At 38.1% G+C, this 24,836-nt stretch overlaps 1 protein-coding gene across 2 annotated transcripts in view; it reads right to left on the reverse strand.

The window, feature by feature from the left end:
- Nucleotides 1-24,836, reverse strand: part of pum3 (pumilio RNA-binding family member 3) — a 54,957-nt gene that overhangs the window by 13,902 nt on the left and 16,219 nt on the right. For both annotated transcript variants that reach the window (XM_067983282.1, XM_067983283.1), the window contains exons 2-14: nt 23,745-23,867; nt 19,533-19,709; nt 18,291-18,426; nt 14,725-14,800; nt 13,719-13,812; nt 13,553-13,619; nt 9,336-9,510; nt 7,873-7,976; nt 6,239-6,317; nt 4,556-4,654; nt 3,505-3,558; nt 2,570-2,650; nt 1,441-1,583 (exon numbers count right to left, since the gene is read on the reverse strand). In XM_067983282.1, the coding sequence (XP_067839383.1) occupies nt 1,441-1,583; nt 2,570-2,650; nt 3,505-3,558; nt 4,556-4,654; nt 6,239-6,317; nt 7,873-7,976; nt 9,336-9,510; nt 13,553-13,619; nt 13,719-13,812; nt 14,725-14,800; nt 18,291-18,426; nt 19,533-19,709; nt 23,745-23,844 (1,385 nt within the window). In that variant the 5' untranslated portion in view covers nt 23,845-23,867. The remainder of the gene's footprint in view (nt 1-1,440; nt 1,584-2,569; nt 2,651-3,504; nt 3,559-4,555; nt 4,655-6,238; nt 6,318-7,872; nt 7,977-9,335; nt 9,511-13,552; nt 13,620-13,718; nt 13,813-14,724; nt 14,801-18,290; nt 18,427-19,532; nt 19,710-23,744; nt 23,868-24,836) is intronic.

Raw genomic sequence — 24,836 nt, forward strand, 5'->3', positions numbered from 1 at the left:
GACTTGGGAATTGGAAGTACAAATTCAAAATTTACAGTCAACACCAAATTTGGGGGGGCGGTGGGGGTGGGGGGAGAAAGAGTGTAGTTAATACAAAGGAAGAATGCATCAAAATGCAAGACAATAAAAAAAACTTGCAGACTGGGCATGTAATTGGCAAACGAATTTCAATATAGATAAGTGTGAGGTGGTGCATTTTGGTAGGAAGAATGAGGCGGCGACATGCTGGTTGGATAATAAGAGTCTAAATGGGGTAGAGGAGCAAAGGGATCCCGGGGTACAGGTAGAAAATCACTAAAAGTAGTGATGCAGGTTAATAGGGCCATAAAAAAGGCAAATCAAGCACTGAGGTTCATTTCTAGAGGGATAGAATTGAAAAGCAGAAAAGTTATGTTAAACTTGTATAGAACCTTATTAGTTAGTCCACACTTGGAGTACTGTGCACAGTTCTGTTCTCCATATTATAGAAAGGATATAGAGGCATTGGAGAAGGTGCAAAAAAGATTCACAAGGATGATGCTGAGAAGATATATTTATCAGGAAAAGCAGAACAGGCTGGGACTCTTTTCCCTAGACGAGAAGGCTGAGGATGACCTGAGAGAGGTCTTTAAGATAATGAAAGGCTTTGAGAGAGTAGACGTAGAGAAATGTTTCCACTTGAGGGGGAGTCCAAAACTAGAGGTCATCAATATAAGATAGTCACTAATAAATCCAATAGGGAATTTGGAAGAAACTTCTTTACCCAGAGTGTTAAGAAAGTGGAACGCGCTACCACAAGGAATAGTTGAGACAAATAGCATAGATGCATTTAAGGGGAAGCTAGAGAAGCACACAAGGGAGAATGGAATAGAAGGCTATGCGGGTAGGGTTTGATGGGTAGGGAGGGAGGAGGCTTGTATGGAGCATAAACACTGGCATAGGCCAGTTGGGCTGAATGGCCTTTTTTTGTGCTATCGACTCAATGGTCGGTGACCTAACAAAACTTTGAGAATGCGTGCCTTTAAAACACACGATTACCGAGAATGCGACCTTGTTTTTGGGGGGGGGGGGGGGGGGGGGGGGGTGGAGTGTTATCTGCAAACATAGTAAAAGTTTCAGGCAGGAGACAACCTTTGGTCCATCTAGCCCATCTATCCATAGTATTGCCTTCATGCATTTCAAATAATTTGTTGAAAAGAACCTGTCTAATTCCTTCTTGAAAATTAAGCTTTCTTGTTCCACCAGCCACTCAGTAATTTGTTTCTCAGCTATAAGTTGGAGAAGATTTCTTATTCAACTGCTTTCATTCACTTAAATAGATTCTACCTTCTTTGTTCATTTATCTACGTGCACTTCAAATGTTCTCACTGAAATTAACAGAACCACCTAAAATTTAAGATCAAACGGGCTAATCCCTTAACGCAACAACTGCAATCATTTGAACAAGTAAAGCATTCTGACCTGTGAACATTGCCATCACCTTGTTGCAGAAGTTTAATAATTTCTGGCACATTATGCGCTGGGTCCCTCGGACTTAGTAAATACACCAATACTTTCTTGCCATATTTATTGTTGATCAAGTTAGGCAAGGAACTGATGATCTCCTGTAAATAAGACAGTGTCAAGATACTAAGTGGAACTCAATTCTTCTGTTGGTTCTGATTCTAGTTCTGCAAACATCTAATTTTAACAGTCCAAAAGAAAGCAACCAAAGTTATTTCATTTCTGAACTAATTCAGTCCTCCCGCTTCGCCTTTCCTCCATTTGATTTCAGACTTTCCTTCCTCACTCCACCTCTACTGAAGGTGGCAACTTTTGCTGGGGTTTGGTTTCACTTGTGACATAGGAGATGAAAGCTCCTGAGCTCAGATCTGCTTCAGGAGTGGAAACTGTGTCTTAGACAACACAGTTCAGTACAATCCCCAAATCTGGATAACTGTTTTCCAGAAGAACAGTGGCTACATATTAATTTAGCAGTCTTTTGCAATATGTAAGCCAAGGTTGGGGCGGGGTGGGGGGGGTGGGGGAAGAGAATGGGTGAAAGAAACAACCAGGGTTCCAGTTATTAATTATGCTCCAACTAGAATGCATGCAAGTTTGGATGTTACAAAAGGACAGGCTCTGCTGTGATACTGCTGACACTCACTGCTCACACGCTGAAAGGTGGTAACTTGAGCAAGATACTGAAAGACTATTATTTAGTAGCAGAGGACATCAATTTACTCTTGTTGTAATCCTGAATATTACCCTTTCCAGTTAATTGGGCAAAATCTTTTTGCGTATTGAGATTCAAACATTTATTTTTACATTGACATTCAAAGCCTGCTGTGTTATTTCCTTGGGTTGGGCAGCTCCAGGATGGCTTTCCAGACTGAAGTCACCCCTGCCCCCAACCCCCCATGTGTTTGTAATGGAGCCACTCCAGTATTTGAAGGTCTCCTGTCAGCAAGAAAACTGACACGTTCTAACAGACATTAAAGAAATTTTTAACAAGACCTCTTCTTCTACAGAAAGGGAAGCACTCTGAACAAGTACGCAAACTAGACTCTCTTTCCTTTCCAAGTAATATAGGACAAGTTTGAATACTTACTGACAGAATTATCTGTTTTACAAGTTTTGTGTCATCTATACAGTCGAAAGCAGCCATGAGAGCCAAATGGGAAAATTCACCCTGCAAAACAATTTATACGGCACATGTAGGTCAGTATTCCAGAATTCAATTATATCTAAACTTATTACGCTCTGAACTGCTTCTACATCAACTTCACTAATGTAGCTCTGCAGGGAGCAAAGTTCACTAGGATTTAAGCGAACACAAAACAAAACTACGAAATATATAACCGACCCCAACAAGAACGAATTCCTTAAAGTCACTACTAAACCTCTATTCTTTAAATTAGCTTTTATTAAAGTAATGAATGCAGTTATTCCTTCAGTGGTAAAGCCAAAACTTAAGAATGTGATAGCTGCAGATAAAATAAAATTGCTGGGTGGCACAGAATGCTCATGTACTGATTTGCCTCACCACTGTAGGGAAGGACATGCAACCTAGAGCTAGGATTTTTCACATTGCGAGCTCCCAATCTTCACTGAACAGGCTACCAATGCCTCTCCCACCTGTCACCACAGCCTGCTCTCACACCCAATCCTGGCAACCAATTGTAAATCAGTATTGGCAGAGGTCTGGCATGCTGGACAGAAAGATTCAAAGAAAGGAGGAAAACTAAATCTTCCAGCCTATTACTTGCAACAATTATCTGGTCAATGATAATTTAATCTTTAATAAGATATTTTCCAGAATGCATTCAATTTTGCTCCACATGGTAATTTTTTGAGCAAGTAACAGGAGATACAAAATATTAACAAACCCAATTAAAAGTGCTCTATCATTCAATTCACTAATATTTACTATATTCTCTACCCCTCCACCTCTCAAAAATATTGAATAATTTGGTTCCATTTTCAAAAGAACTATTTGAACTTCCTAGCATACAAGAAACAAGCTTAAATAAATCCACATCTTACAGTAGCAATTTTCTCTACGTAGGTCTTCATTGTTTTCACAATAACTTTTCTGTCCTAGGAAGGAATAAAGCAACTGTTAGTAAAGAATTGTAGCTGAACTTTATTTAGACCAGTTCTAACACAATTAAATAATTGATTAATACAGCAAGATTTATTGTTTAAAAAACTGAGATGAACAAAAAATAAGCAGTCTGATTAACTGGTCAATGTCACCTTTCTAAAAACCAAATAATCTTTTCCAATGATTTGCTCCCACCAGGACTTCAAATAAGTTGGTTTTATTCTAATTAGGTTCCTCCCCCCCAATTAACTTTCTCCCCTCTTCTGAAGATACTGGCCTGTGGGTGTTGGTTGCCCTCTGGTGACTCCAAGCGGTCAATCATCATGCCTAAGCCTAAGAATGTTGGCAGGCTATTCATCTATCACAGTTCTCATCTGCCAACTGCATACATGCAGCTCCACAGACATCACTGTTCAGTGATTGGGAGCAGGAACTGTGAACAACTATCCCTTCTTAATTCAGGAGTACGGAGACTACTTATAGTGGCCCTACAGTAACAACAGACCACCCCCCACCCCAACCGATATCAACATACTCAGCAGAAATTGAGAATCAAACCTGGAACCTTACTGGCCTGAATAAGGCAGTGAGTAGCTGAACCTTCAGAGGAGCCCTCATCATTTCTTCAGATTATTGAATTACATGCTGCAAATAATGTTCAGTATTTTACACATATTACATACAATAAATTTAAAATCAGGACAGAAACATGCACTCCTGAATACGAAAACAAACTTAAATTGAGAAATTAAAGCAGGAGCTATCTAGATTATTGCGGTTGTACACATTCAGATATCAGAAAATTTTCTTGGGCACGCAAGCACTATTTGGTCGATCACGTGATCTATTGTTTATCCATGGGTGCATCCAGATTTTTCCATAGAACAATCCACCTTATAACAAACACCAAGACCAAAAAAAACATTTCAGACACTGTAGGACATGATTAAAGGAATATAGTGAAAGGAAAAGCTTCTCTGTTCAGCTTACTTTTGGGGTCCCATGCCATACACATTGCATGGCTACTCTGCTTCCATCATGTGTGTGTGCCATATAGATGACTGCTTCTCTCACTGCTTCAATCATTTCCTGAATTCAGAAAAGTACATGATTTTCAAACTGACATAATAGAACTTACAATCATTAATCCTTCAGTTTGGCTATTATACCAAGTGAAGCAAACTAGATGCTGGCAAAAAAAACATTATAATTATTAAAAATGGATATGTGTGAGTATTTTGAAGGCTGCAATCTCAACTCAAGGGTCAAATGACCAATAGAAACTGCTCAAGCTTCACTCATGATTTATCAAGCAATCACATTCCTCAATTGCATTATGTAATGTATGGGCTCCCAGCTGTTCATTCTTTAAATGCATTCAAATATTATCTCTATATCTGCTGTAACCATACCATTTACCAGTAGCCCATTACTGGCACAATAAGCCCGCTAGTAATGGCAGCAACCGATCAATCCTTCAGCGTGAACATCAACACCACACAATACACTGAGTATCAGCCCCTGCACCAATAGCTAGCCAGACAACAATTTCACTAAAACTGAATAAAACCATCCCCATAATTAACATGCAAGAATTATAAGACAACTATGATCTCAAGTTTCAGATGGCAGTTGTGAGCCACTCAAGCTTTATCATTTGAAAGAGTCAATGAAATCACTCCAAGGCACCCAGTTTAGTCTGGAATAGGGGTAGCGTCATTCTTCTATCATGTTAATAAAAAACAAATGCATCAATTGTAATTTTTTCCACCCATGACTGCTCCGTACAAGACCCTTTGTAGTGATGTATGTACAGTTTGTAACAGCCTGCTTAAGGATTTTCAAAATAAGTTAGTTTAAATTATGTACATTTTAATGCAAACATTCAAACGGTAGAAATATAATGCTTTGTGTACAATGTGCTTTATTACCATCTGAGATGAACAGAGACCAGTTAACAGGTTAAACTACATTCAAATTATTAATTTTAATTCTGAGCATTGAGTGCACAGCAACGTACTCCAATGAAAGGAACACAGAAGGAGCATAAACATTACATCAGTTAACCCTGCTTAAATAACAGAATACATTTAAAGCAGTTCCACTATTGGTTCAGAGAGTTTATACAACAACTTACATTTGTATAGAATCTTTAAGATAGCAAGGTGCTTCACTTGATTATGGACATTAACTATAACTTTTGAGTCATTACTCACAAGTTCAACTAAAAGTTGCCTCCACAATGAAAATTTTAAATTGACTGGTGTTCTAGTCCCTGACAAAATAATAATGAATGGGGCCAGTGCAATTGTTTACTGGGGACAATAGGAGTGGCTTTAACTTGTAAAGTATCTTCCATCTACATACTCAAATAAGCTAGTTATTACTACTGGTCCAACTCTCAAACTGAAATTATATTTTAGTTTAGAAAGGATTAACTAAGAGTTCGCTGAACAAATTTAACACTATAAAAATGTACAATTTCGACAACACTTGTTTAAGTCTTCGTTTGAGTCTACCAACTAAAATATTTTTTAAAATAAAAAAAATAGCAAATTATGAATCTCTTTCTAAATAGATTAGTAAAACACAAATTGTGAACAGCCTTCAAATTACAACCGTAAAATAATCAAATGGCTATAGATACTGAATAGCTTTTTAAAAATCATTTACCACTCTCATTTTTTCAGGGCAGTGCGTGAAGAAGTCCAAAAATGCTTTGTGTACCAAAGTGTGCTTTATTACTGCCCCTCTGAAAATAAACAAAGACCAGTTAACAGGTTAAACTACATTTAAATTAGGGGATGTAACTAAAGGCACAGTTGAAGAGGTATGTTTTTAAAAGATGGCTTCTGAAGGTGGAGAGGGGTTTAACAAGAGGGCGTTCTAGAATGTGGGGGCGGGGAGGCGGTGTGGAGACAAGAGTCCGCCACCTATGGTGAAGCAGAGGTAAGTACCTATAGTAGACCACAGATGATAGAACAGAAAGCATGAGTAGCAATGTGCGGTTGGAGAAGGTTGTAGAGGTAGAGTGGAGTAAGACCATGGAGGAATCTAGCGGGGCCAATGGAAGTCATACAGACAGGGTGTTAGCAGGCGTGGGCAGGAAAAGGGTTAAACGTATTTTCAAAAGTACAACAGAATGAACACAGAATCTCATGCTTTACTCTCCCTTCTGGAATGCAAACCGGGGCTCAAGAAAGAGATAAAACACCTGCATGTTTGTCTTGTCCAATACAAAAGGGTCCATACATAGTACTGTGTGAAAGTCTAGTGAAGTGGGTCCACTGACCTCAAAGAAGGAAGACAAGATATTATGGGAAAGTGAAGCGAAGCATTATGAGATGCCATCATTCAGGTCAAACAACAGTATATCTTTATCCATTGGTCATAAAAGTAAACATCTTGTAGTTTAGAGAGGAAGTTGCATGTCTTACAAGGACATTTAGATTAGTGATTTGTAGCTCAAAAGGTATAAAAAGTAGTGTATTGTAACAGGACTTTGGATTCAACCCAGGAGGTTTGAGCTCAAAGCGCTGCATAACTGATAGACCTTGTTTCCCAGAATCAAGTTTGCTTGATTTTGTAAGTATTTTACCTTAATTGAAGGATTAAACTTTGAGAAAGTGAAACTTTGCTCGTGTATATTGTCTTACTGTCACTGAATGAACACAACTGACGAGTGTCAGTGAGCGATACTTTGTACAAGATAGGATGCAGGCGGCAAAGTTCCAAACGAGTTGGAGTTCATGTAGGGTGGAGTTTGGGAGATTAATAAAGACATCATGCACTTATCATGTATTACAGTAAAATTAGGGGCCACACTGCAAACTGAAAAATTGGGATGAAGTTGGTTTTCCAGATGATTTATTTTACCCAAAGGGTGGATTAGCTCTGGAACAGAATTTCTTATTCGTTCAGGAAAGCATTAGATAGAATTCTGCAAAACGAGGTGATCACAATATACAGGAAGAGTAAATTATAAAGGAAAATAATTAATGGATCTGGTACTTCCTCGGGCTTGCCTAATTGATTATAAGGGGTCGGAAGGAAATTATTGGTAGAGGATGCATTTATCGGCTATAGTCTTTTTTTTGTTTCACGTCGGACCTGGGGGGATTGGATGGTTGATGTACTGGGATGAAATCAGCTAAAGGGTGGGAGTGAGCACATACATGCCTGATGGTCGCTTCTCGTCCTGGATACAGAGAAATGTTTTTGTTTCGCAATAAGCTGGAGACAGATCACTTGTTTCATTGGGATGTAAATGATGCAATAACTTATCAAATCACTAACTGTTTACTTACTTCTGTGCCATAGGAGCAAGGATCTCTTTCATTTCTCCCATTACACCCTCACGTTTATCGGGATTAGACTCGAGAACTTTGTCCAACGTTGGACAAAATACAGACTAGTAAACAAAAACAATGTTACAATTCAATCCAAATACTAACAAAAAAAGCTTTTTACAAATCTGTTTAAAAACGAAGTTATACGGAAATGTTAACTATTTTCTTACTCCTTCTTCCAGTGAACCACCTGGCCTCTGTTCAGTGCCTCCCCAACAGTACCAATGAGATTAACTCAATATATGGGGAACTATGGCCACAAACTCAAGTCACTACTCTACACAGTGGAGTGCTAATGCACTAAGTCATCTCTGAAGACCTTTTTTAGGGCACAGATCAGTCTAAGACTAGATGAAAAATATTTATATTCCTATTTATTGCTGTACAACAGTAGTCTCCATCTATTAAACACTAATGATCAATATTGCAATATTACAGTATATTTTTGCTGCTTTATCAGACTTCTTGCTGATAGTGAAGTCAAAGCAAGAGTTCCTATTCCCTACCAGAATTTTATGGTGGAAGCTGTAGACATTCTTTAATTAGCATTAAAGACTTGCATAAAGGAGTTTATCACACTCCCAAATGCATCCATTAAAGTTAACACTTTTACATTCATCCATGTGAAAAGTTTAACACTGTTATAACTGTCACTAATAAATTTGAATTATTCAAGGTATTAGCACTGTGAAGACTAGAATAAAAAGAGAAAATTCTGTGATTTGGTAGAAATAATGCACAAAAACCAATAAGTGAATAAAGCTAAAGGTCAAGTACTCATCCAAAGTACTCAGGAGAAAATAATAAATTTTCGCTCACTGATGCTGACATTTCTAATGGGGCTTCTTTTGGACATTACATTGACTGCATCAGCAACTATTCAGAGAATGAACCATTTTTCAAATCTCACTCTAAATGATTTAAGTGGTACAAGAATAAGCAGCATTGCTAACTGTGACAGTGGTAAAAAATAACCATCCTTCACCACTGGTCTGCATTGCCCTGTGACAGACTTTCCAAGTACGATGTGCAAAAATTAAAAACTGATCTGGTCAAATTTATGACCATCTTTTATTCAGTTTAGATTATTTTTTCCAATGTAGGTCCTACCTACAAAATGGCAGTGGGTGGTGAGGCAGAAGAACACAACTATAATATTTCAAACAATTGGTTAAAAATTAGGAAGTTAGAATAAGACAGTATATAGGGGGAAAAAAAGGCAGGATAATCAGAAGCATTTCAAATTTTGTTAAAATAGCTTAAGTGATTATTCGAGTTTACACAAATATTCCTGCCATGGAGCAGTTTTATTACTATAATGTTAGTGTTTGTTTCAGTGACAGTATGCAAGCCAAAAAGTTAGAATTGACAGAGGCATGGGCAATGAATTCTTTTCTGGACTTACAAGGGTTAAAAATTACCTTGCAAATCATGAACGTATTTCCATATAGTTCCTCTGTTAGCATTTTCCTCTGTTCTAATATCGCTTTATCATTGTATGCATATTCCACAATCGCCGATGCCTCTGAATGGCGTAACATTTTTTTCACTTCGCCTTTGAAACTTTTAATTACTTCTGCCACTTGTTGCTTATTTCTAGCAAAAGAAAGATCAAGAAATAAAAATCTGAATGCAGCTTTAAAACAGAAATCCAAAAGCTGATACTTCTAAGTGAAGCAAGTGTCTTGGGACAAACTCAGAAGTTATCAATGCAGTTTTAGCAAGGATGTTTCAAAATGGTTGGGGTTCTCATTCTTCTGCTTCCGCCGGACACTATGACCCAGAAGAATTTAGAAAGTTAGAGGGGTGCGTAACATGTAAACGCTCTGATTGGCTTGGAGCCAGATTATAAATCCAGACTTGGGGCTTTTTTCAGCTTCTAAGGAATCACCCACAAGGGTGTACTGGCTGTCCGCATGGTGCCACTGAAATCCCTTCAGGTGTCTTGATTGCAAACGTACCTCATCAACTACTTGCTTACTGTGCTATTGTTCATGCCGGCTTAATAAACTTTCTTAAACGTATATATGTATCATGGATATCTGGGTCTAGTGTTTAACGGTCACAATTTGGACTTGAGCAACAAGCCCATAAGCCAGTCCATCACGGGACCCAAAAGTAACCTAAAAAGTCTCCGAAAAGGAGCCCTCTAGCATAGCAAGACACCCCCACCGCACCCAGAAACAGAAGCAAAGGAAAAATTCCACCCAAACTGGCATTTGGAAGGCAGGCCTTCTAACTCTTAGAGCTATCCAAACAGTACATGCTAGCAGTATGTAACTGACTTAACTACCAAGGCCACGGCCAAAAGAAACAATGACAAGTTTGACAAAATCCCACAACATAAAATCTAGACCGACAACGTAATAATTTGCAAAGCAGCAAGGGATACGAACATACGAATTAAGAGCAGGAGTAGGCCATTTGGCCCCTCAAGCCTGCTCTGCCATTTGATAAGATCATGGCTGATCTGATTGTGACCTCAACCATACCTTCCCGTCTACCTACTATAATCTTTGACTCCCTTGTTAATCAGGAGTCTATCTAACTCAGCCTTAAAAGATATTCAATGACCCTGCCTCCACCGCTCTCTGGGGAAGGGAGTTCCACGGACTCTCAACCCTCAGAAAAAAAATCTCCTCATCTCCATCTTAAATGGGAGACCCATTATTTTTAAACTGTGGCCCCTAATTCTAGTCTATCCCACAAGGGGAAACATCCTCTCAGCATCTACCCCTTCTAATCCTCTCAGGATCTTGTATGTTTCAATAAGATTCTTCGAAACTCCAGTGTATACAGGCCCAACTTGTCCAACCTTTCCTCATAAGATAACCCCCTCATCCCAGGAATCAGTTGAGTGAACCTTCTCTGAACTACCTCTAAAGCAATTATGTCCTTTCTTAAAAAAGGAGACCAAAACTGCATACAGTATTCTATGATGTGGAGATGCCGGTGATGGACTGGGGTTGACAATTGTAAACAATTTTACAACACCAAGTTATAGTCCAGCAATTTTATTTTAAATTCACAAGCTTTCGGAGACTTCCTCCTTCCTCAGGTAAATGTGAGGAATTTACCTGAGGAAGGAGGAAGTCTCACATTTACCTGAGGAAGGAGGAAGTCTCCGAAAGCTTGTGAATTTAAAATAAAATTGCTGGACTATAACTTGGTGTTGTAAAATTGTTTACAGTATTCTAGATACGGTCTCACCAATGCCCTGTACAACTGTAGCAAAACATCTCTACTTTTATATTCCATTCCTCTTGCAATAAATGACAACATTCCATTTGCCTTCCTAATCACTTGCATACTAACTTTTTGTGATTCATGTACTAGGACACCCAGATCCCTCTGCACCTCAATTCTGCAATCTCTCTCCATTTAAATAATATATTGCTTTGCTATTCCTCCTGCCAAAGTGGACAAGTTCACATTTTCCCACATTATACTCCATCTGCCAAATTTTTGCCCACTTACTTAACCTATCTATACCCTTTGCAGACTCCCTATGTCCTCTTCAAAACTTACTTTCCTACCTACCTTTGTGTCATCAGCAAATTTAGCAACCATACATTCAGTCCCTTCATCCAAGTCATTGATATAGATTATAAATAGTTGAGGCCCAAGCACTGATCCCTGTAGCACTCTACTTGTTACATCTTACCAATCCTTTATCCATGCTAATATGTTACCCCCTACACCATGAGCTCTTATTTTGTGCAGCCTTTGATGTGGCACCTTGTCAAATGTCTTCTGGAAATCAAAGTACACACATCCATAGGATCCCTTTTATCCACATCCCTTGTTACTTCCTCAAAGAACTCTAATAAATTAGTCAAACATGATTTCCCTTTCATAAAGCAGTGTTGATTCTGCCTGATTGCATTGAGATCTAAGTGCCCTGCTATAACCTCCTTAATAATAGATTCTAGCATTTTCCCTATGACAGATGTTAAGCTAACTGGCCTGTAGTTTCCTGCTTTCTGTCTCCCTTCTTTCTTGAATAGAGGAGTTACATTCGCTATTTTCCAATCTGATGGGACCCTTCCAGAATCTAGGGAATTTTGGAAAATTAATACCAATGCATCTACTATCCCTGCAGCCACTTCTTTTAAGATCCTAGGATGAAGTCCGTCAGAACCTGGGGACTTGTCAGCTTTTAGTTCTAATAATTTTTTCAGAACCTTTTCCCTGGTGATTGTAAATGTTTTAAGTTCCTCCCTTCCTTTCACCTCTTGATTCACAATTATTTCTGACATGTTATTTGTATCCTCTACAGTGAAGACCGACGCAAAATATCTGTTTAATTCATCCGCCATTTCCTTATTCTCCATTATTAATTCCCCAGACTCTCTCTCTAGAGGACCAACGCTCACTTTACTTACTCTTATCCTTTTTAAATACCTGTAGAAACTCTTATGATCTGTTTTTATAAGTCTAGCTAGCTTTCTCTTGTACTCTAATTTCTCCCTCCTTATTATTCTTTTAGTCATTCTTTGCTTTTTTTTAAATATTGTGTCCAATCGTCTGACCTGCCACTAATCTTCCCGGAATTGTATGCTTTTTCTTTCAATCTTTAACTTCCTTAGTTAGCCACGGATGGTACGTCCTTGTCCTAGAGTCTTTCTTTCTCAATGGAATGTATCTTTGCTAAGTGTTATGAAATATCTCATTAAATGTCTACCACTGCATCTCTACAGACATAGCCCTTAACTTATGTTCGTAGTTCACTTTAGCCAGCTCTGTCTTCATGCCCTCATAATTGCCCTTATTTAAATTTAACACACTAGTTTTAGACTTACTCTTCTCTCCCTCAAACTGAATGCGAAATTCAATCATATTGTTCAAGTAGCACAAGTTTACACTTAGAATGCTTACCACTAACGTTCAAAATTAATCAAAAAAATTACCAACATTGTAAAACTTAAATATTTGGCTGAAAAACAGTCAAGATTTGGTTGAGTTCCATAATGGGAGATTGACAGTTGCCTTTCTTCATCTGATTTAGCAAATTCTTGAGTGCAATGTTCTTTGTTAGTCGCTTATTGACCTGTGGCTTCACTTGCCTCGGCACATCAACATCATGTTGACTGAGCTGGAAATCAATGCTGTTCACTGTCTCTTTCTTGCTCTCCAGCAAAAAGGGGCAAAGAATGGCATTGGGAGGCAGGGTTATCCCAGCATCCATAAAGCAAGTGAGGGTGCTCCAGTAAGACCAGGCTTACAGTCTTAAGAACTATCAGTCCTATATTGAAACTTCCCTTTCAATTTCCTGTGGAAAGTGCCTAGCCTCCACTCAGGAATGTCTCCTGCTGACATGAAAGAAACCCACCATTCAGAAATCACAGGTGCAGACCCACATCCCATAACTCAACAATGCAGTGTGTTGGAGCCTAGCTAAGAGTGATCATGTAAGTTACTGCTTGGGATTATGGCCCTGAGAAAATGTTAATGAGTAACAAGTGGAGAATTGATATCAAGTCCAAGGACAATTTACCAATTATAAATTGATTTTGTTTGGTGGATTAAAACCGAACACCAGGAACAAGTCCCAACAGTTACAGAAACATTTTTGTCAAATGCAAAGTTCTGCATCATTGCCTCCAGGATCACAATTATCTCCAAACATTCTACTTACCCATACATTAGAAATTTTTTCACAATATGCCTGCCATATTTGGATTTACTCAAGTCAACCAAATGCCCTGGAAACAAAACACAAGTCAAAATCAAGAGAAAGGAAATCTTTTAGAAAACATCTTTCCTCAATGTAACGAAGACCATACAAAGTTTTTTTTGAATACCTTTCAATTCCTCAAAGGCTTCTTGCCTTTGCCATTCATCCCCAAACTGAACGTAACACTGGATAACTCGGGCAGAATCATGTGCAAAAGCAATCTGGAAAGAGATGATAAATCACAATTCAAGCTAAAAAAAAACAAAATCTGCAATCTCTTTAGCCATAAAAACGTTATAATTTCTAGTTTATTGATATATTATGGAGCCAGTGAGATACTTTCAGGGTAACACAAAATCCACAGGAAGACTTGAAATAGATTGGGAGCCAACACTGAACTTTCAATGGCATTTTTGTATCAACGTAAGAATCCAATGCTCAGAAGTCTTGGAAATCACATGTCCTGGTGGGTCTCTGTGGCATCGCTCACAGTAAGTCAGATGATACACTGTTTTGTAGACAGGAGCATTAAAACTGACATGGAACGGTGTTTAATTTACCTGTTCCTTTAAAATCACAGTCTATTTGCTGAATGTAAAAACAGCCTGAAGTCAGAATTTAATTGCTATCTGAAGAGAGAAGTTTGGCAGACTAAAAATTTCCTGTTCCAAGCCAGGAAAATAAAAAGCAGCATGAAGTGACAGCCCTTCTTTCTCTTTATTTTCAACATTTGGCATTTGAAATATTACATCTGAAATGTGATGCATACGCTAAGAATGTGCAGAACTCCTCATGGCACCATTGTGGTTAAGCCATTTTTTTAAGGACAGGAACATTATACAATGCAAAACAAAGCATTATTCTGCTGATGAAGTGTAGATGAGAGTCTCTTTAAGGCTACAGAGTGCAATTACTCTACTTTTGAAATTAATACTGATGTCATTTATAGGTCAGGCTATGGATCAGAACACAAAGGACAATTAAGAAGTTGGAAACGTCTGGTATTAAGTGTGATACAGAAACTTGCATTAAACAGTGTGTGATATCTGGAGTGTTATGCACATATGAAGTTTACTTAACCAAAGCATAAGTCACAGCGAAAGGTTGCAAGCACAACTGGAAAAAAGCCATACATTTTTAATGTTCCCATGGACTAGCTTCTGCAATTCTTTCATAAGTTCTGCTTTCTTCTCTTTACTGCAGTCTTTTCTACAAAGCAAATTAAAAACATTTAAAAAAATAAAGTAAATGAAAGCTATTTTACTGTCACTCTTACAGGATGCACACTTTCCAAAAGGTGATTTAAAAGCCTAAAACAATTTTAATCAATTAATATCTCTAAAATTAGACAAAAGCACTTTGCTATTTTATTTTGCAAACAAATATTGTTTTTACAAACAATTATCCTTGAAGGTGATTCTGCAAGGAATCCATAACATTTGTCACCTACACATAGTTAATACCAGAAAAAACAGCTAGGTTATGGTCAAAACTACAGCACATTCATGGCAATTACTGTCAGCTCTATGATGTAACTAATAAAGAATTTTCAAACTGATGGATCTGGAATTGACATCCATGACTGTGTTACCCCAATATCTGAATGTTGAACAATCCACTACATTCAATAACTTAAATTGCTGGTCTGAAGCAACCTTATGATGGAATGAAAAGAGAATGCTCTAAAAGCAGGAGAACTATATTTCCCCCAAATCACACAAGTGGATAAGTACTTTTGCCAAAAACATGCAGTTCTGCCCACAAGTGACTTCATAAAGGAACATTTTAATCTCTCATATAATACCTACTATAGACTAGAGATTGTTCTTAATTTAAACTTTACTGACAGTGGACAACATACAGCTGTAAATCACTTCAAAAACCAAGGCTCAATATTTCAGTTTGCCTTGTTCAGCACAGCAAACCAGCTCCTCCCACCACCCCATAGTTAGGTCACCAGATGTGTTTTTAAGTCAGTTGTTCTCTCCATTTCCCTTTTGAACTTGCTAGCTATGGATGTGTATAACCTCAATCCAGCTGTTAAGATGTTTTTCATTCTTAATTTCTTATCCCACCTGTTACTGTGATCAAAAATCAAACAAGAAGTATACTCTTATTTTTAATCACCATTTCTCCATTTAACTATGTGATATAATTATCTCCATTGCCATCACCCAATTCTTTTTTTGGCAAGCCCATTACTCAATAATTAAGCCGACACCACCTTATGTATCATGTTATTATATAGTACTTGGAAACATTAGAATGCAGGTGAATAGAAGCAACAGATGCAATGATTAGTTGAACCCAGGTTCAGAACACCAGCCTTGATAAATAGGAATGCTTGGAGCACTTGCAATAAAATGATTATACATTTCAAACTGCAGATTGTAGGTGGTAGTATTACCGCATTACTTATTAACAAGTATTATTTTTAAGAAAAACATATGTGCACACAATTAAGCTAGAGTATGTATCATTCACTATACATGCCCTACAATAAATGGGAAGGTGTTGAGGTTTGAGTATTGTTACTCCCTGCACTTTTCCTACAATAAAGGGTTGTCAATTCAAGCATAAATCATTTTCTTTCCTTGCCTCTAGAGTAAGCTTTCCAATAACTGTGTGTGTGTCTATATATATATATATATATATATATATACACACACACACAGTTATATATATATATACACATTTTTTTTTTAAAAACTGCACCTATTAAAATCCTGCAGTTTTTTGCTTGCTGAGAAAAACATGGTGAAAGGCAGGTCATTGAAGGAACATCTGTGCAGAAGAAATTAAATTTAAAATGCAGAACAAAGTAAGTGATTAGATTTGTGAACTGAAATCAGTATCAGTTGTTACATTAGGTTATTTTTTAAAATCAGTTCTGCAATATTTGAGTTTATTTTTGATGCAATACTTGAAATCTATACATTTTGGTACAACCACACTGTATAAATTAGATTTTCCATCTTTTATTATTACATTTTTCATTCATTCCAATCATTTTTAAATTGTGATTTGATCCTTTTATATAGAATTTTATAGCACAGAAGCAGGCCATTTGGCCCAACAGGTCTATGCCGGTGTTTACATTCCACACAAGCCTCCTTCCACATTACATCTCATCCTCGCAGCATATTCTTCTATTCCGTTCTCCCTCATGTACTTATCTAGCTTCCCCTTAAATGTATCTACGCTAATCGGCTCAACCACTCCATGTGGTAGCAAGTTCCACATTCTCACCATTCTGAGTAAAAAAGTTTCTCCTGAATTCCTTATTGGGTTTATTAGTGGCAATCTTATACTAGTTTAATTTGGGAAGACATGGCAGAGAGAAAGCATCAGCAGGAATACATAATCCAGCTAAGTATCTGAATCTGATGCAGTCACATCACTAAGGTAAGTTTTTAAATCTTATAACAATCTGCCAAAATAGGTAAACAATAATTTCTCAATATACTTTGTCACCATATACCACCAGTCCGGATGTGATGTCTGACCTCTCCTTATACTGCCAAAGCCACATACATCAACACTAACCGCGAAAACATTCCCTCAGTTGAACTTGACTGTTGCCCTTCAGTTGCATCCACTCTTGTCCAAGGCTGCAGGATGACCACAAGCTGGGTTCTGGACTGCACTGCACAGTGGCACATGTGAAGTCATTGCACATTGAATGACCTATGTACATACCCACCTAGCTAGGATAGAGACTGGACAAGGCCGTGCAGTTACCAAGGAGTGGTGTGAAACTGCACCGCCAAGGGAGTGAGAGATGAGCCCACGGGGTCGATATTCTGAGGATAAAACCGCAGCTGGACTTCGAGCTGATCCAGATGATCCGCAGCGGCACCTATGAAGACGTGTATAATGCAAGGAATCTACAGACTGTACTTAAGAAAAGACATACTTGCTCTCGAGGCAGTACAAAGAAGGTTCACTCGGTTAATCCCGGGGATGAGGGGGCAGACATATGAGGAGAAGTTGAGTAAATTGGGACTCTACTCATTGGAGTTCAGAAGAATGACAGGCGATCTTATTGAAACATATAAGATTGTGAAGGGCTTGATCGGGTGGATGCGGTAAAGATGTTCCCAAGGATGGGGAAACTAGAACTAGGGGGCATAATCTTAGAATAAGGGGCTGCTCTTTCAAAACTGAGATGAGGAGAAACTTCTTCACTCAGAGGGTAGTAGGTCTGTGGAATTTGCTGCCCCAGGAAGCTACATCATTAAATAAATTTAAAACAGAAATAGACAGTTTCCTAGAAGTAAAGGGAATTAGGGGTTACGGGGAGCGGGCAGGAAATTGGACATGAATTTAGATTTGAGGTTAGGATCAGATCAGCCATGATCTTTTTGAATGGCGGAGCAGGCTCGAGGGGCCGATTGGCCTACTCCTGCTCCTATTTCTGGCTGCAGTTAAAATGATCAAATTGGAATGAGGTGACTTGTCTGTTATACAGCAAAAAAATCTTTATGGTAAAAGAGTGTAAACAAGTTCAAGAAAGGCGCAACAATGGAATTCAAACTTACAGCTTTGTGATCAGAAGACTAGTGCTCAACTTAGATGGGAGTCAGCCTTCCAACCAGGAATTTTTATAGGAATTAGATTATATAACATTGTGACTTAATCAGCACTTAAATTTAACTTCAAGACCAGTGATAATTAAGTTGAACTTTGTTAAAAGTACCTTCTTACACTTTCCCAGATCTGCTTTGATCGGATAATTAAATCATAGTTGGTTTTCTTGTCCTGTTGTCTGTTCTGCTTTAGTTCTTTCTTTTGCTTTTTGAAATCATCCCATTTAGGTTTCTTTCCTACTGTGCCTAAAATAACACAAAATGTTGCTAGCTTCACATTATATAGATCACAAGCTTCACATTATATGTAGCACAAATTAACAGTTTATACCCATTTTAAAATACCATGGGTAGATTGCGGCATACACTCAGAATCAAGTACAAGGCACTATCCAGCCACGTTATTGATAAACTCAACAAAAAAAATAAGAGACCTGTTCTATCTAATCCACAAGAAGGAAAAGCGCCAATGATGCCTGGAAGTCAATAACCTGAATTATTTTACCTGTTTGACCACAGCAAGAAATATTAAAATAAAAGAGGCAGGATCTAAAATGATTAAAGTTAACATTAGACTACAAATAAGATTCTTTTAAGCTTAAAAACAACAGCTGATAACTCCTTCACATCTTCCCAATCCAAAGGTTTTGTTGTTGGTACTTTGTAACCAGAGACCAAGAGGTGCATAAGGGTAGTGTAATTTTCCTTGTTCTCCATTTCCATTCCCTGCACATCAGGGAAAATCATTTAATTTTGCAAGAGCAAGGCCGAGATCAAGAAATCACCACATGGAGAACTACAACCCATTGCTCAGCGATGCAGTAGTCAGCACAGACACAAATGAGGCACAGCGGTCATCATCCTCAAAGCAATACCATTTTTTTCCGGCAATGATCACAAAACATAAAACAAGATTGACAAAACTGCAGAGTGCTTTCTCGCAAAATCCGTGTTAAATATACAGATGGTTTGAAAAAAAAACTTGCTGCCACTAACAGAGGTTTTTCACATCTATGAGCCTAGGCACTCATTTTCATATTGCTTCTATTTATTGATGGGTATAAAAAATAGCTTGGAATGTTAATCCAAAACATTTGAAGAAACTATGTATAATTTAAGGGGAATAAATTATAGGTACGGTCGTATTATATACACATTAGGCAAAACTTGAGATTAGCATAATCCAGCCAATAATTTCCATCAATATTTACACACAAATTTTAGAAGATGGACTTTATCATTTGAAAAGGTTAGCAGTTATTTTTATTTTCATACTATGTCTGAAGGTCTGCTTAATGAAACAAAACTCAAATAAGAGAACCAACCCGAATGAAATACAATCAGCGACATACCCTCTTCATTTCCAGCTGACTGCTTCCTCTTATTTCCAGTCTGCTGCTTCCCCTTAAACTCTGTTACATTCACTTTTCCAGTAGCATTTGCTAACTTTTTGGAGCTAAACTTTTCAGATCTGAACTTTGGTAATCCTTTCCCAACTTCACCTTTGAATTTTTTGGGAGTGCCAGAACCTATGTAAAAGAACAAAAGAAAGTTAACATACAAATTACTGTACATTGTTACAACTTTGGGAAACAACAAGTACAAAAGAATCTTGATATTAATTCCTACAAATCCATGCAGCTCAGTTCCTACTTTTCAAAATGAGACACTGACACTTTTTTTTAAACTGTTACTTTAACATAAACATAGAAAATAGGAGCAAGAGTAGACCATTCCGCCCTTGGGGCCTGCTCCGCCATTCAAAATGATTACGGCTGATCGTCTAACTCAGTGCCCTGTTCCCACTTTTTCCCCATATCCCTAGATTCCTTTAGCATTAAGAAATATATCTATCTCCTTCTTGAATACATCTAATGACTTGGCCTCCATTGCCTTCTGTGGTAGAGAATTCCACAGGTTCACCACCCTCTGAGTGAAGAAATTTCTCCTCATCTCGGTTCTAAATAGCATACCCCGTATCCTGAGGCAGTGACCCCTTGGTTCCGGACTCCCCAGCCATCGGGAACATCCTCCCTGCATCTAGTCTGTCTCGTTCTGTTAGAACTTTATATGTTTCGATGAGATCACCTCTCATTCTTCTAAACTCTAGTGAATATAGGCCTAGTCGACCCAATCTCTCCTAATACGTCTGTCCTGCCATCCCAGGAATCAGTCTGGTAAACCTTTGTTGCACTCCCTCCATGGCAAGGACATCCTTCCTCAGATAAGGAGACCAAAACTGCACACAATACTCCAGATGTGGTCTCACCAAGGCCCTGTATAATTGCAGTAAAACATCCCTGCTCCTGTACTCAAATCCTCTTGCAACAAAGGTCAACATACCATTCGCCTTCCTAACTGCTTGCTGCACCTGAATGCTCGCTTTCAGCAACTGGTGTACAAGGACACCCAGGTCTCATTGCACCTCCCCTTTTCCCAATCTATCACCATTCAGATAATAATCTGCCTTTCTGTTTTTACAACCAAAGTGGATAACCTCACATTTATCCATGTTATACTGCATCTGCCATCTTCTTGTCCACTCACCCAACTTGTCTACTCACCCAACTTGTCTAAATCACATTGGAGCCTCTTTGCATCCTCCTCACAGCTCACATTTCACCCCAGCTTTGTGTCGTCTGCAAACTTGGAAATGTTACATTTAGTTCCCTCATACAAATCATTGATATATATTGTGAATAGCTGGGGCCCAAGCACTGATCCCTGCGGTACCCCACTAGTCACTGCCTGCCACCCGGAAAAAGACCCATTTATTCCTACTCTGTTTCCTGTCTGTCAACCAATTCTCAATCCATGCCAGTATATTCCCCCCAATCCCATGTGCTTTAATTCTGCACACTAACCTCTTATGTGGGACCTTATCAAGAGCCTTCTGAAAATCCAAATACACCACATCCACTGGTTCTCCCCTATCTATTCTACTAATTATATCCTCAAAAAATTCCAGTAGATTTGTTAAGCATGATTTCCCTTTCATAAACCCATGCTGACTTTGTCCAATCCCATTAATGCCCTCCAAGTGTTCTGTTATCACATCTTTTATAATAGACTAGCATTTTCCCCACTACTGATGTTAGGCTAACTGGTCTGTAATTTCCTGTTTTTTTCTCTCCCTCCTTTTTTAAAAAAAAAATAGTGGGGTTATCCCATTTGCCACCCTCCAACCTGTAGGAATTATTCCAGAGTCTATAGAATTTTGGAAGATGATCACCAATGCATCCACTATTTAAGGTGATGTTGGGGTTTGACATACTGGGGTAGTGATCATTCAGTTTGGCAGCAATGCAACAGGAATATTTTTATTCAAACAAATTCCAAAATTCTCTTTTTACCTTAATGAGAATACTTTTGATCTGAAAGTATAAACAAAAGTATAGTTGCCAGCAAATAGCCTCTTTGTGAGACGTTTACTTGAAAAACCTACAGAATTTGATTCCAGTATCTTTGTAATCAAATCTCAAATCACTAAGTAAAATTAAATGAAATGTTTAATTAAATATTTTATTAGTCATTATTTTCAAATTCTAAGAATCCGCCAGTAATAAATAATTGATTTTGGATTGTAATAGACAGCGAGTGGTAAAATCCCTTTCTTTGTCTCTCTGACTAACCAGTGGTCACTGACTTGTGCTTTTTTAACTAAAACTTAAGCAGTTGATGTGAAACTTTCTGAAAAATTAATTTTGAAGCTTTTTTTCAAATCACTTAGAAAAGTTCATTCGTTTATACCATAAGGAGACCTACCCTTCCACTTGCAATGGGAGTCCTACACTTCATGCTGGGAAATCATGCAAAGGGTTGCTATGCAAGGCTGAGGCCTTCATTGATAAAGGTACTCAAAAGCATAATTTTATAGTTCAGTTTAGCCATGTTATTGTGAAATGTTTTTTTATGCTGTAACATTATAAACCTTATTTTCAACGTTAGAAATTTCAGTTGTTGAAGAAAAAAAAATGGAGACGAAAAGGATTTTTATTTCTTTTGAGTGATTTGATCAGTTGAGTTTCAGATTTGGTAGATTTTCATGAGTCTGCATCGGTGAGTTGGGATAGATACAAAGCTGCAAATCAAAAAATGCAACAGCATGATGTGATGGACATAAAATGTAGGTTAGACCATTTTTAATATACTAGCTCATCTCCCGCAGCATTGCTTACAGAGAGTCAGAGGATATGGACTGTTATAAGGAAGTGGATGTTTTGTGGCATTGGTTATGGTAGTCAAGACAATGTAGTTTGTGGGAGCAGGTTTTTTGGTTTGTAAAAATTTAGGAGTGGTGTGAGACTAATGAAGTGGTTTGGGGAAGTAAGTAGTGAGTATTGGTAAGAAAATGGAGAATTTTTGGGTGGCAGTTGAGATATCATATTGAAGAGAAAGGAAAGAGGAGAGATTGGGTCGACTAGGCCTGTATTCACTAGTGTGGAGATGCCGGTGATGGACTGGGGTTGACAATTGTAAACAATTTTACAACACCAAGTTATAGTCCAGCAATTTTATTTTAAATTCACAAGCTTTCGGAGGCTACCTCCTTCGTCAGGTGAACGATGTGAAAATCGTTCACCTGACGAAGGAGGTAGCCTCCGAAAGCTTGTGAATTTAAAATAAAATTGCTGGACTATAACTTGGTGTTGTAAAATTGTTTACAATTGTATTCACTAGAGTTTAGAAGAATGAGAGGGGATCTCATTGAAACATATAAAATTCTGACAGGGCTAGACAGATTGGATGCAGAGAGGATGTTTCCCCTGGCTTGAGGGTCGAGAACGAGGGGTCACAGTCTCAGGATACAGGGTAGGACATTTAGGACTGAGATGAGGAGAAATTTCTTCACTCAGAGGGTGGTGAACCTTTGGAATTCTCCTCCACAGAAGGCTGTGGAGGTCAAGTCACTGAATATATATAAGGAGCTAGATAGATTTCTAAACACAAATGGCATCCAGGGATATGGGGCGAGAGCAGGAATATGGTATTGAGATAGAGGATCAGCCATGATCATATTGAACGGCGGCGCAGGCTTGAAGGGCCAAATGGCCTACTCCTGCTCCTATTTTCTATGTTTCTATGTAATGGTAGTAAGTTTTTGAGGGGTGCAGAAATTGACGGAGAAATGAGCAATAAGGTATGTTTTGAGTGATACACTTCGAATTTGGGTCCATGGCTGAAGAAATAGACAATGGCAAACAGGAGCTGAAAAATGGGAGTACACATTTGAAATAAAAGACCATGCCAACCACATTGTTTGTTTATTCCTGACCGACAGATCCACTGTTTCTGCCAGTGGATTTTTCCGAGACAAATAGCTTTGCTTTAATAGCACTTAACTCAATCATCTGCACCTCCCTTGTGAATATGAGGAAAGCTTTACGTTGCTATGTGGAGAGCTCACTTTTAAGACCAGCACAGTAGCTGACCATTATAGTTTACTAAAATAGTAACAGGATGTGGGAGGAGACTGAAGTTTCAATTCTGGATTAAAACTACGAGACAGTTGTTGTACGTATTGTATTCTAGTGAATTATATTCCAATGATATCAAGGTCTTACCTGATGCAACATTTTTAGATCCTTTAAACTTTTTAAATTTGCCCTTTCCAGGTGGTGCATTTCTACCTTTCCCGGAAAACTTTTTACCTTCAACCACCATGATCACGCACCACCTCAAGAAACCTGCAAGGACAATTGAAATTGTTACAGCGCTGGTCTATGCTTCAGCAGACCTGATGGAAAAGTGTGATGCTTTGCAATGCTACGGAAGAACATTAATTTTTTTTTAAAAAGCATGGAATCTGATCATAGAGGCAAAAAAACAAATAAAAACATTACATTTCACTCTTGTGAACTAGACAACTGAAAATCAACATTTGACCTCAATGGGAAAGATGAATTACCGTACCTCTTTTCCAACAGCCCACAGCTATTTCTAAATTTGTAATGCAGCTGAGAATTCAGTTTTTGCTAATAGAATCATTTAATCAGATTTGCAAATTGCACCTTTATGAAATTTGAAAGGAAAGGGAGAACAACAATCAGTGCAACATGAGGGCAACTCTAACCCACTAGCCAGAAACATAAGCTTCCTTGGTCTGGATTTCTCTGAAAACTCAAGTACTGAAACTTTCGTACATTTAATCAAATGATGATTAGTGAAATAAACAAAAACACTAAAAAAAACTGTAACTCAAATATATTAATTCAAATAAGTAACCAGCCATTTTTCTGATAAATAACCCCAACATGAATAGTAAATATACGCAAATCAAAAAGAAAATCTGATCAGTACACAGTAAAAGCAAGAACAATTTGCACAGCATCAGATAAAAATGAGGAGGGAGGATAAAAGTTCATAAATGATTATTTCTATGAATTCCAACCTGCATAGGTCTTCTGATATTCTAGTATTATTTCCCCTGAATTCTGTCAAATAAATATCAGGCCATGCACGCTTTTTTTTTGAGTAAAGTATGAAAAACTATAACCAGAAAACTTTCACATTTAATCAGCAAAACAATTCTGAAAGTGTGCATCATTAACTGCATCCTTAGTATGCCCTTCCCCGTGAGACTCCTGCACAAGATACAGGCAACGGAGGGAACACTTCCCATCGCTGATGCCTGTTAGTACAAAAAGATGAAGTGC

The sequence above is a fragment of the Heptranchias perlo genome, chromosome 4 (genome assembly GCF_035084215.1).
Source record: "Heptranchias perlo isolate sHepPer1 chromosome 4, sHepPer1.hap1, whole genome shotgun sequence".
NCBI lineage: Eukaryota > Metazoa > Chordata > Chondrichthyes > Hexanchiformes > Hexanchidae > Heptranchias > Heptranchias perlo.